This window comes from Chenopodium quinoa, unplaced genomic scaffold, assembly GCF_001683475.1.
Source record: "Chenopodium quinoa cultivar QQ74 unplaced genomic scaffold, ASM168347v1, whole genome shotgun sequence".
Lineage (NCBI taxonomy): Eukaryota > Viridiplantae > Streptophyta > Magnoliopsida > Caryophyllales > Amaranthaceae > Chenopodium > Chenopodium quinoa.
Window position 1 is genome coordinate 1,085,521 of NW_018742616.1, and position 13,803 is coordinate 1,099,323.

The following is a 13,803-nucleotide window of genomic DNA, read 5'->3' on the forward strand; positions in this document are numbered from 1 at the left end:
GTGTTTATTCTCTCCATTTCAAAATTAATGCCTCATTTTGACTTTTTTGCACTATTTACATGATCTACTCTAACAATATGAGGATTTATACATGAGAAATTTTATAGTCATATGCGTATTTGTTAAAATTGTCTCAATGTATTGTTTCCGAGTACTCTATCAATTTTTTTTTTATTATTTATATTTATTGATAATTATAAAAATTATTGGCCAAACTTTTACAATGACATATGTGCCCAGACAAATTAGGACATTTATTTTTAAAACAGAGGGATTATCTTAAATTTAGGTCACACACTCACACTTAACCTTGTTTTATATTCACTCTTTTCCTCTCCTTTTCCTTAATTAAGACAATGATATAAGGAGGTTCAAATGCTTAATCATATAACATGTAAACGACGCTGATAAATTTTATTAATAGTGAAATAGCTTTTCTACTCTGATAAAAGGGAGAGCAAGATTACTTATATTCTCGAAGGAGGTTTCATCCTAAAATCAATCAATAACAAGTCAACTCACACAGATTTTCCTTGATATGCATAGATACTATTTTACAATAGGCAAAACCGCGGAATATGAAAGAAGCATTTAAACTCGCGCTGGGTGGATAATAACTTTGATGATTACCTAGTGCACTTTTTCTGAAATTTTCACAACTGCCCTCCGGGCAAAAAAATTTCAAATTTAACTATCGCCACACTAGAGATAGTTTTGTCCAACCCATCTTTGAAACATGAACAAACTTTCTCGAGGTTTATACTCTGAAGGGCAATGTCCTGCTCCCTACCATCACAAATCGATATTTAATTACTATAATATTTTCTTGACCAAAAAAAAAAAAAGAATTGAATGGGAGAAGCATAACTGAATATATAATGTGTCTAGTATACCTTGACTGTGGTAAATGTCAAATTGTAGTGACCATTTGAATAATCTGTAACATATCTGCATAACACAATACTACAAAGTCAATAAATTTCAGTGGAAAAATGTTATTTTTACTAAAGAATAGAAGTACAAGCAAATTACCCAGCAACTTGGCCATTTACAATCCATGGCCTCCAATCATTATCAATTGGTACGTCGAGCTTCTTGATCCATCTCTGTGTGCCCACATATGTAGCACTCAGCTCTTGATCACCACTGTTGAAGAGCAAATAGAACTTTGATTACATGTTTCAAGCACATTTTACATTTCTCCCCTATTCATTTCCTGAAAAATGAGCTGGTTACTACTCTGTTATGCTACATATCTAAAAGCTCCCTCCATGGTTTTTTTCCCTATTAATGTGGTTTGAGACAAGGGGATCCTCTCTTTCCGTAGCATATCAGTGATATCAAATTATCCTGACAGTAGGGGAGTAATTTAGTTCAAGCCCTAGGTGCAAAAGGTATCTTAGCGCAAAATTATTTGGAATTAACATTAATGTAATAGAGAATGGTTGCATATGCTGGTTGGCCATGCGGTAAGCTGAAAACGAAGAGCATGTTGTATATGGTCTATGACTATGACGATGATACTTGTCTCATTTGAGGCAATTTCCACGAGACCATTTCTCACCTTTTCTTTGACTGCGTTAACAGACTGCAGGTTTCTTGTACAGGCGAGGATATAAGGAGACTATGGAAGTAGGCTGACTAAAGCTAAATTGCAGGTTGCAGCCACTGTCTACGGCTTTTGGAGGTCACAAAACAAAGTTTTTCGGAACAAATGTTTGCCACTGTCTACAGCAAGCAGGCTAAGATAGAGGCAAGAGGATATTTCAGCTTGGATGTATTATAGCTATACTATGGTTATAGTCACTGTATTTAATATGACTATGTATATATTCCGTTCTTTCTTTAAGTTACATTATCAGGTAGTTTAAGGATATTCACATTGGCTATAGTTTTGTCAAAGAAAAACTATAATGTTTATTACGGTATTACCTGTATATAAGTGCCCTAATAGGCTTGTTTGCAAGATATTGATTATGAACAAAGCTGCTTCTCATTGTGATAGCGTATGATTGAGTCTTCAGTGTCATGTTACATCGAGTCCAATGACCCACTGTTCCCTAAAATCAATTCCAGGTTAGTGATGAAATTATATTTAATCACGACGAGCATAATATTAACCAGCTTCTGAACTTAATCAGCAGTAAAATAAACCTCGAAGTGGCCTTTCATGATTAGAATAGTAATGTTGATCAGCTTACCTCCCGAACATGAAGTGCTTCTCGAACTTGAACGTTATTTGCCCAATTGCTGATGATCAAATTATAGTTTTTCTATACCGCAGGAAAGAAGACAAGAAATGGTTATTGATACAGTACTACAGCTTGAACAAGGATATAGAGCAATGGAATTACATACCCGACACCAATTACTTGGGAACAAATCATTGCATTTTGACTCCAAAAAATTATCATCATTTAATGGAGCAACAAACTGCAAAAGAGGTAATTGTTGGTCCAATACTATGATTGAATACTTCTCTTTTGAAAAGACAGATCACATAGACACATATACTTTGGTTCTAACATTAAGCAGCTAAATAACTTGATTCAGCACTTTTTTCTAACAAAATTGTTTCTCTGCACTCTGACATGCATATTGAGAGCTCACAAGATCGATGCAAAATAACACGATAATAGGCATCCCTAATTAACATTTCACAAACAAGAGCTCGAGCTACTGAACTAAAAGAGACATTGCAGAAAAGAAAAAGAAACCCCAAGAATAACCCAACACCAGCCACATATATGTATACCAAGGATGAAGGTAGAGCAATTACTCAATCACTTACATCAGATACGGTCTGAGCATTATCTTTGCACTCTGCATTGCTAACATTCCAGTTCGGAGCACCACAACTTACTTTGGTTGACTGTAAAATGAAGTATAACAAACGATGAATAATTCTTTTCAACAAAATCAACATAAAGCATTGTCAAATTTTGAATTATACTCGTATCTATTACTGTACCATCACTTCTGCCTCTTTTCTCTTTCTTTCTTTCCTTTATTTTTTATTAACAAGATACATGAATCAAGATTAATGTCAAATTTGCTTTCACAAAACCTCTGCTTACCTTCAGCAAGATGAAAAGCCTTGTTACTCTTTGTTCAGTTAAGTTCACTCGAAAACACCCAGTGTTGACCACACTCATCGAAATATAGCTATAAGTTTTCAACCATGAAAGATGCTGAGTTTCAAATATGTACCTCGTAAAGATCATCTGATAATAGGGATACACGATGAACAAAATTGATTCTCCCAATTAAATCACTCTCATCTGGATCACTCACAGGACTTCCGAGAACATATCCCTGGATCAATAAAGCGGTAAATATAACTGCATCAATTTGTTAACATTTTCTCTATGTATGAAACAAACTATATTATGTCCTGTTTCTCCTGAAATATTATAAAGAAGTGTATCAACTTTTATGTCTACAGTAATAGTCTCTGATAGTGAGCGTATCATACCTTAATATTGATCGGTGAACCAGTTTTATCTTCATTGCCTAGATGACACACATACTTTAACAATGAGTAAAGGGTAAGAAATTGAAATGGATTACTTACAAGTTTAACAAATATGTTGTAAGGCCTCTGTATACACATATACAACCCATATTTTTTTGAGGCTAAAGTTTTTCAATTAATTTCTTTCAATATAAGAAGTTGGATTACCAAAAGTTCAGTACCTATTACAATCTTGTGCATGATAAATGGGATAATAAGTCCACAATACGAGCTACCACCAACGTAGAGAGGATTTTTTGTATATTGAGGATGCTCGATAAAGAACTGCGTACATTACATATAAGAATTGGAAAAATGAACAAGTTTAACAAGACTGGACAACAGTACAAGAATTTTATGAACCAAAAGCCTAAAAGCCATCAACCATCAGCACAATTTACATGTTATCAAGGATTCTAGACAGTACTTGTGCTGATCATACTTCAGTGATATTAGATACTACAGAAAGGGGTTCACTGACCTTTTGTAGAAACTCATAGATCTGATTTGATGAATTTATATCATCAGTATAGTAAGATTCAGCAGTTGTTGAGTAAGAAAATCCAGTGCCCACAGGTGACTCAAGAAATAGTATGTTGGCAACCTGTTATTAAGGAAAGAACAGAACGGTTAAAAACACTTGATCACCCAATTTCTTTAGTCATATGGTCTAGTATCACATGATGATAACAAAACAACAGATTCTACACACACACCTTGTTCCATGAGTAGGGATTTAATTGAAGAGCCGGTAGATCGGTTTCCCAAGTTGATGTAGTACGGTTGAAATATACGCCTGTATAGTTAAAAGATAATGGACCTGTGTGGTTGAAGTACCATATATCAGCAGAGAGAAGAATGTTTTAACAGGGATTTGGCCATACTGACAAGTGACAACTCTGAAGTAAGGTTTGCAGATAACAACAACGGGTCTAAGGAAATTGGCAGAATGTGGTTAGAACGGATCTGACTCACCAAAGAATATATGCATATGCCAATGTCAACACAATATGTTATATGTAGACCATGCTTATCCTAAGTTTCTTTTTTAGTCCAAGTCAGTTGATGCACTCTAGTCATCTTAATGCTATGAGAGAGTAAGTCATGTTCACCAACTCTCATATACAAATGGCAATCATAGCTCATCCCAATTGAAAGCGAGACAAGAAAGTACATGAGGGGTTCTAATCCTATATTTGGTGTCAATCATAACGCATCACATGAATAGACAATGATCGTACGAAGAAATACTTTGTATAATCGTATTGGATCAGTTCAGCAAACAATCTCCAAATGGAAGAGTAAATGTCTCTAACTTCTATTTTGTTTGTCATTCCTAACTCCCAAGTACATTGTTACTCTTTCACAAAATACTCCAACAAAATTACTTCACATTCTAGTTTGGTTACTAGAGAATTTAGCTTCTACTGATAGAAATAAGAATTAGTTTATACAAGATAGAGAAAACATCAAATTACCAATATGTTCAAAAAAAATTGCAGACAGGGAAGTGCAACCAGGTCCTCCAGTGAGCCATAGCATAAGTGGATCGGTTTCCGGGTCTCGATTGGACTCAATAAGGTAGTAAAATAGCTGCACCTCCTCCCCCTTCCCCACTCCAATATATCTACAATTACAACATTCATGGTCCATGATGAAACCCAAGCTTAAGAATATTAACATTTATACATAAGATAATATTATCCTATAGTAATATGTGCTCAAATCCAAAGCTATCTCACCCATTATATTCAGAGTTAAGTAGACCTAGCAAATATTGTGTAATGTTGCTAAAAAAAAAAAAAATGCACTTCAAACCCAAAATTGAGTCAAAACAGCCCTAAAAACGAACATAACCCAAACCCGAAAGATCAAAATTTGGGACATTTATTGCATAAATGTGTTTATGCCAAGTATAAATTTCGGACAAACTTGACTTATTAATGGTCTCTAATGTTAGCATTAGTATCTAAAATTGTAAGTGAAAAATGAAAATTATGAAAAGTTAAAAATTTGTAAATTTTTATTGAAACCAATCTAACAAGATTGCACGTGTTATTTTTGAAATCTTATATACATCATAAAATACAGTCTAGATTATTATTATTTTGACCCCATAGATAGTAATTGGGTTGAAGAAATATGTATAAAGCCAAATCATCTATTACAATCAGTATCAAACATAGCTACCAACACAAAATTAAGTCCCCTATTCGAAAATTCACTATAAAGTGACAATCTTACGAAAGTTGAATATTCAAAAAGCAGCTTTAGATTATACAGAATAATTAGCATAAATAATAAAAAGATTACAAAATAAAATAAATAAATAAATAAAAGATGTAAAATTGTGAGCATACCCAGTATGAAGCTTGAAAGGTAGAATTCCAGGAAAGCCAGGTAGGTATTTGACGAGTTTTGAATGTGAATTTGGTAAATTAATCGAATTTAATGGTGATAATTTGATCAATAAAATCAGAAGAAAAACAGAGTAACTCTGTTTACTGATATTGCTCTGTTTCATAATTGGTAGAATTAATGGTAATTTGTTTGTGTTTAGGCTCACTAATCATAATCTATGACTCTATGAAATGAGACAATCATTGATAGTCTCTTATCAACTCTTTTCTGTCTTTTTCCCTAGAGTTGACAGTTGACAAGCATAAATAGAAAACCAACACGTGTAGTAAGATGTTTTATATGGAGTACTTAAGGCGTGTTTGGCAAAATATAATTTTTTTTTTTTTTTTTTTTTTTTTTTTTTACATCAAGGAGCAAAAGATTTACCGGCCCTTTCTAGCTTCATTCACTTTAAGTCTGTTAACTTTGACAATTACAAATAGTCTTGTAGACTTGTACTCGTAGTACTCTGTTCCTTTGTAATCTTTATGGTTTTACTTTAATGATCAACCTTTACAAAAATGTTGATTATTACAACTCACTATTATAACTTTCAAAGCCATATTGATATAGTTAGATTTGACTTGAACACAAATTCTTATATGCGGCTAGCCATATCGTGTGGCCAGCTATCATAGGGGTTTCTCATTAGTGTTACGGGGATTAATCGATCAGTATTATAGGGATTACTTCACTAGTATTTCAGGGTTTTTTCGGTTAGTGTTATAAAAATTACTCGGTCAGTGAAATTGTGCATGTTTAAGTTATTCAATTAATTCCTTTAAAATATAATAAAAAATTGTTCAACATTTTGCTAAAAGTTTGTCTAATGTAAGCCCATATATTTCATAAAGTCCAAGTACAAATTTTTTACAAATAAGTCAATAGTAGCCCTACTTTCCTCTTTGCGACCTCATCACTTCAATTCAAGCGCAAACCAATTTCTTAGTCAATGGGCGGAGCGCACCTTTGGTACTTCAGTCTTGTGAGTTCTTTCATAGTTACTTCTTTCCTTACTTATTCGAGTAAGTAAAGAGGAATTACCTTTAGTAAGGCGATGTTGATCAATATGATCATATTTATGAAATTATGATAGAGGACTAAATGTGATCCATCTTTGAAACATTGTAAAACATTCCCGCGGCTTATACTCGGAGGCAACATGCCCTGCTCCCTACAAAAATAGCAATTGATTAATTTATGATTATGCAATGCTACAAATTTAATAATGTCTTAATATGATTTCTCAATTGCAAAAAAAAAAATATCAATTGAAGCTTTATTTTATTTTATTTTATTTTTTATTTTTTTGAGAGGAATTGAAGCTTTATTTGCATTGGAGCCAAATGAGTAATACATAATCCTAATTTGGCCATATATATTAAAAAAAAAAAAAAAAAAAAAAAAAAAAAAAAACACTATGTACACGGAGTATAAAAAAAATAAAAATAAAGGAATAAATTATATGGAGTGGCGTTTTATACCTTGATTGTAGTAAATGTCAAATTGAAGTAGCCATTGGAATATTCAGTTACATATCTGCATAAAGCTATAGATTAGTAAATAGTGATGACCTTCATGTAGAAGTATTTATAATTATTTAACACCGCCAATAATAAATACCACCAGTGATAGATATACATCAAACCAAATTAGATATAGTGATGAACTTCGGCGTGTAGAATTAGCGGTTTTACCTTATAAAAACTTGGTTTAGTTCTAAACAAAAAAAATATCATACTTTAAAGAGGATAATCTGGACAATATATAGGGAATTCTGATAAAAAGTAGTGTAATTGTGGAATTTTATTTGATTTATTTTAGCAATTAAAATGGAAATCACTCCCTAGCTAATTGAGGTTTGTATTATTTTATATTTTGATTTTGAGAGAAATTAAAGACAACTTCAAATTAAAATATTAGAGGAGTATAATTTTGTAGGAAGTTCATTCACTATTCTAAATTTTTAGTTATAGGTTATTAATTTGAACATAAACAAAGTAATAACTCTCAATACATTACCCTGAAACTTGGCCATTATTAAGATACCAAGGCTTCCAATAATCATCATTTGGGGCGATATTAAGCTCCTTGATCCATTTTAGTGTAGTCACATATGGAACACTCATATCTTGGTCACCACTGTTACACAAAGTCAAAGTAATTATAAATTAAACATTATTGTCAATGTTACAAAAAAGATAAATTGATTAAATTAAACCACTAACTAATTTAATGCATCTTGTGTGCTCTTATAGGAAGTATATTGTAAAAATTTTAAAAAAATATTGTGAAACATTGTTAATGTAAAGCTTCTACAACCCTGTCAAAAAAAAAAAAAAAAAAAAAAAAGGCTTCTACAACATATATGGATTACCTGAAGATTAGTGCCCTGAGAGGTTGGGTGGTAAGATTCTGATGATAAATGATGCTACTGTCGATATCTTTATTGTACATAAACACATCAGATTTTGCGTGACCGCGACAACGAATCCACTGGCTAATAGTTCCCTAAACATACACAATCTCAAGGTTATTAGACCAACTATTTCAGTTAAAATAGTGCAACTAATATGCATGAAACGAATAAAGTACCTATTAATTGCTAAACTTATATATATATATATACCAAAAGTTGAAATGACATGCAATGAAAATAAAATTAGAACAAGTTTATGAAATCTTAAATCGAGTGTTACCTCTCGAACATGAAGAGCTTCTTGGACATTAATGTTATTTGCCCACTGGCTAGCAATCATACGATCATTTCCCTACAAAAAAAAGGCAATTCAATCATTAACCCATTTAATTGGTAGTTTTTTTTTGTTCTCAACATAATCAATTAATCTTCCCAACTTTATTTTGAATAACTGTAAATAAACTTTTGCTCTATGTATTATCAACTTGTATAATACAATTTGAAAAGGATGAAGAGAAATATTGAAGCAATACTACGTACCCGACACCAATGATTTGGCGAAGAAGAATGGGTGCATTTAGGATCCAGTACATGTTGGTCTTCTAGTGGATCAATGCACTGCATGCCCCAATATCATACAAGTATTAACTAGTTATATTATACTGTATTAATCTTGTACAAATATGAATCAACAACTTGGTGCCTTTTAAATTCTCATTACTTCACTTTGTAGGTTAAAATAACACTTGAATTTTATTGATCCCGCTAAAAAAAAAAAATTTAAATTAAGTGTTGATAAGTTCAAATAAGACAAGTTAATGAAAATAAATTCAAATAACAATTTATTAAAGCTATTAAGTTTAAATCAATTTACTACTATTTATAATAAGTTCTACTCCGTAATAGGTTAAGTCCATATACAGTGTATATATGATGATCTTGTTAATTGAGTTAAAAGCCGTATACAAGATCGTGTACTATATACTCTTATCTTTTTGAAAATGAGAATGCTTTAAAAATTATACAATATGAATTGGTAAAAGTATGCATTAAGGAAAAGAAAAAAAAATAGCTTAGTGGAACCACTCACATTTGATACATCTTCAAGAATCTTGTTGCATTGTGCATTACTCTTATTAGCCTCATTTGTCCGATAATCTTCATTGCAGCTTAATTTGGCAGACTAGCAATTGAAGATACATGATGAATTATTAGTGAAATAATAGAAAATTAAAGAACTAATTACATTTCAATAAATATTTTAAAAGGATTACATAAATAATATCTTATTATATAGAAAATTAAGTAACTTCTAACCTTGTATAGTTCATCGGATATAAGAGAGATGCGATGAGCATATTCAACTTTCTTTTGGTCATCAAGGTACCAAGCAGTTATTGGATTTACAAGAATATATCCCTAATGCATACATTATCAAGAGAAAATAATGATTTTTTTAAAAAAAAGTGGTAGAATTTCAATAAACATACTATAAGGTAGGTCGAATAAAAATGAACGAAGGAGTATGTATATTAGATTCATTATTAAATTATACCATACCTGAAGATTCATTTGTGGCCCAATTCCAGCTTCATTTCCTAAAGGACGTGAAACTCTGGAATTAGATGGAAGAATTTCACCAGAGTATCTTAATTAGCCAGACTAGGTTACCATAGCAAAGACCAACCTTAAATTTAACAAAATTTTGATTATAGAATTTCACCAGGAGATTGTTAATTATTTCAATACCAATACTTTTTGTTTATTCAATTTCTACATTCAATTATTATTATTATTATTTTTTTTTTTAATGAGGCCTACACACTAGAGCTGGCAATCCTGACCCAAACCCGATGACCCGAAACCCGAAATTGACCCGACCCATACCCGACCCGAAAATGGAGTTGACCCGAACCTGTCTCAACCCGAAATTGACCCGAAGTGTTTGAACCGAACATACCCGATACCCAAAATTGACCCAAATAGACCCAATACCCGACATGTCCCGAACTAAAACTACCTTATAATTGAACTTAAAATGTCTTGTACCAAAAGTAACTCAAATTGTTCATTTTCAACCGTAGCTAAGCTCATAAATTGAATTGATAGTTTTTATTATAACAATAACAAAATATATAATCCGTATAAAATTATTCATTTGAGCTTGATTCACAAATAAAACAACCCGAACATGACCCGACCAGATTTTGACCTGACCCGAATATGACCCGAACATACTTGACCCGAAATTAACCCGATCCGAACTTGACCCGAAACCCGAATCGACCCGACCCAGACTCGACCCGAATGACTCATTTGCCAGGTCTACTACACACTGACTATCTTTATGATAGATTGATTGAATTTTAATCATATCCATACTATTTGTGGAGTAAATTTATATGAAATGAAGGGAGGATTGGAAGTACCTTTTACAATCTCCCATGTAAGAGATGGAACAACTTTTCCCCCATATGAAGCACCAGCAATGTAAAGAGGGTTTCTTGCAAATTTAGGATGCTCAATAAGCCACTGTATGCATCACACTTTAGAAAAAAATTAACCAACTTCATATTTTAGGCTTCTTTCCTACGCAAATAACAAACTAACCTTCTTCAAAAACCCATGTGCTTGTTTTGATGTCTTTGTATCACTAGGGTAATAAGATTTGTTAGTTGCATAGGAGAATCCAGCGCCAGCAGGTGAATCTATAAATATTACGTTTGCAACCTAAAATGTTCATTATATTGTTATTTTGATTTGCAAAATGAAATAATTTATTCTTTGTTAATCATATACTAAGCTACAATGCTTCCCAATATAAATCAAATATTGACTCTAAAAATTAACAATATATAACTACATAACTTATTATTATCTTTAAATAGGTATACTAAAAAGCTAAAACAATATATAATTCAAATTCTTTATGTTGCTCATTAATATACAAATGAGCAAATAACAAATATTTTTTAACTTTCTAATATTTTATGTATAAAACTATTAATTCCAAATAGATGAAGAAAAAACTAGCCAACTAGGGTAATTAGATAGTTGGATTAAAAATGTACCTTGGTCCAAGAATAAGGATTTAATTGAAGTCTTGGTAGATCAACCTCCCAACTTGATGTTGCATAGTTGAAATTAATTCCCGTAAAGTTGAAGGATAAAGGCCCTTTGTTGTCATCACGTACAGCAAAGGTTATTAGAAAATGAATTTAAGTGCAAAATTACAAAGAAATCGTAATCAATTAATCATACATATTGTCAAAGATAATTTTGTTAAGGAATCTCGTATCGAAACTTATGTTCTTTCATAAATTTTCGTTAACACTCAACATCAATTAATATATATACGCCAAGTTTCCTAATGAATTATTGTGATTAAAATTACTCAGCAACTTTTGTGTGCGGCTGGTCATAAGCTGACACACACAGTAACCTCTGACCGACTTAATAACCTCTCACCGAGTGAATAACCCCTATAGTAGTAACAAAGTAACCCCCATAATGATTTGGCACACAGTGTGGTCAGCCACATATAAAAGTTTGTAAAAGTTACTAGATTTAATGCTAAATGATGAGATAAAACTAATAAATTTACCAATATGCCCAAAAGCAAGATCAGTAAAGGAAGAACAACCAGGACCTCCAGCAAACCAAATCAAAATTGGATCTATTTCTGGGTTTTGCTCAGATTGTATGAAGTAGTAAAATAGCTGCACTTCTTCCCAAACTTCAATGTACCTGCATTGATCAAAATTAATTTTGCAATATTTAGTTTGTCGTTGTTCCTTTTTTTTTCACTGTTTCTAATTTACACACAAAAAAAAAAAAAAAAAAAAAAAAATTCCATAAATTTTGTCAAGGAGTTAAATTTCTAATGTACATAGTACTCCGTACAAAATAATATTATAAAAAGTTACTTCGATGGAGACAAATTTAATAAGTTCTTGCATGAGTTTTTTTTTCTTACATACAGTAAATCGATTGATACAAATGGTCAAACTAAAGCCTTTTAATCTTCTAATTATTGAACATAAGCTCTATTTGTTTACCATTTTTCTACCTATATATGCTAGAAAATATAAGTTTGGATAAGGTAATAAGTTCAAACAAGGGGTTGATGAGGGATACTGAAATTCCATTTAAAACTATAATAATGTAGTATGTAGAAATTCTGAAAAAGATCAGTTAAATTTATTAAAGATCATATGAGTAAACATTAGGCAAATTTAAAACAATCTTAATGAAACAAACAAAATAGAACGAAGAATGTAGTATCTAAATACAGCTTAATACCAACAAGCGTTATTAGAGTCATTGAAAACTCAAGCTATTAGAGGCTGAGAAATTCTTGTATGAATGTATAGAAGCATATACATACCCAGTTTCAAGAGTGAAAGGGAGTTTTCCGGGAAATCCAGGCAGAAAATCAACAATTGTAGAATATAATTCCGATGTTTTTGTTGTGGCATGATGAGGATAATTGGATAATGCCAATGATACCAAACTCATCAATATTACTACCACTTCAACATAGTAAGCTATAACCCTTGATGCTAGCTTACTCATTTATGCACGCTTGTCGCCTTTCTACATACATTAATGTGTAGTTTAATTCATACTTGGCATGTAACAAACAAAGGTAACACAAATAATAATAATAATAATAATAATAATAATAATAATAATAATAATAATAATAATAGTAATAATAAGAATAAGAATAAGAATAATAATAATAATAATAATCTAGAGTAAAGAGCTCACCAGGAATATATTACTACTTCGGGAAAAAAGAGGTGGAGAAGGCCTCTTATTTTACTAGAAACAGCAAAATAATGGATTTTACTATTTATGGAAAGAAAACAGATGTTGAAAGTGAGAAAGAGGGGGGTTCATTTTTTTGACGGGAAAAAATCTCAGTTTTATCATTTTCAGAAAAATAAATAAAAAATAAAAAGTTTGATAATTGAGGGGACCAAAAATCAAGATATTGAGCGGATCAAAGTATAAGATTATTCATCTATCCTACAAATTGAGGGGACGTGGACGTATAGGAGACGGCAAATCCATATAAATAATACTCATGACTACAATAACTTTAATAAATATACTCAGTTTTTTTTTTTTTTTTTTTTTTTGAGAGGAATAATAATTATTTATACTCAGCTAATAATAAGTTCAAATATCATTAATACGAAATACTTACTCCGTTTTAAATTAGATGATACGTATTTTTATAAAGCTTATCAATACATTAATTTAAACGTAAATATTACTCCTATTAATAAGTAATAGTTAAAAAGTTAATATATGTAAAGTACATATTTTGAGAGTTCTAACAAGATCCCATATAATATGTTTTCCTTACTTATAACTCACAAATACTCGTCAAAATAGTGTCAAAAGTCAAAACGTGTCAGTTAATTTAGATTAGGGGAATTATTACACTACGTGTTATTTT

At 31.4% G+C, this 13,803-nt stretch overlaps 2 protein-coding genes across 3 annotated transcripts; both read right to left on the reverse strand.

The window, feature by feature from the left end:
* Positions 1-388: 388 nt before the first annotated feature.
* LOC110721498 (serine carboxypeptidase-like 18) lies at positions 389-6,136 on the reverse strand. Of its 2 annotated transcripts, XM_021900659.1 has the most exons (14): positions 5,875-6,136; positions 4,993-5,141; positions 4,231-4,334; positions 3,996-4,118; positions 3,697-3,799; positions 3,476-3,513; positions 3,211-3,315; positions 2,792-2,872; positions 2,359-2,433; positions 2,202-2,273; positions 1,933-2,060; positions 1,033-1,146; positions 894-948; positions 389-786 (listed from the first exon to the last, which is right to left on the reverse strand). In XM_021900659.1, the coding sequence occupies exons 1-14, from the start codon at positions 6,036-6,038 to the stop codon at positions 703-705; spliced, it is 1,395 nt and encodes a 464-aa protein (XP_021756351.1). In that variant the 5' UTR covers positions 6,039-6,136; the 3' UTR covers positions 389-702. The 2 variants fall into 2 exon arrangements, with proteins under 2 accessions (XP_021756351.1, XP_021756352.1); XM_021900660.1 differs by lacking the exon at positions 2,359-2,433 and having other exon boundaries at positions 5,875-6,134.
* A 112-nt stretch (positions 6,137-6,248) lies between these two features.
* Positions 6,249-13,756, reverse strand: LOC110721497 (serine carboxypeptidase-like 13). The gene is made up of 15 exons (XM_021900658.1): positions 13,107-13,756; positions 12,721-12,929; positions 11,938-12,080; positions 11,405-11,508; positions 10,944-11,063; positions 10,763-10,865; positions 9,894-9,931; positions 9,651-9,752; positions 9,424-9,516; positions 8,874-8,951; positions 8,614-8,685; positions 8,292-8,425; positions 7,937-8,056; positions 7,399-7,453; positions 6,249-7,088 (listed from the first exon to the last, which is right to left on the reverse strand). The coding sequence occupies exons 2-15, from the start codon at positions 12,906-12,908 to the stop codon at positions 7,002-7,004; spliced, it is 1,437 nt and encodes a 478-aa protein (XP_021756350.1). The 5' UTR covers positions 12,909-12,929; positions 13,107-13,756; the 3' UTR covers positions 6,249-7,001.
* Between the last annotated feature and the right edge of the window lie 47 nt (positions 13,757-13,803).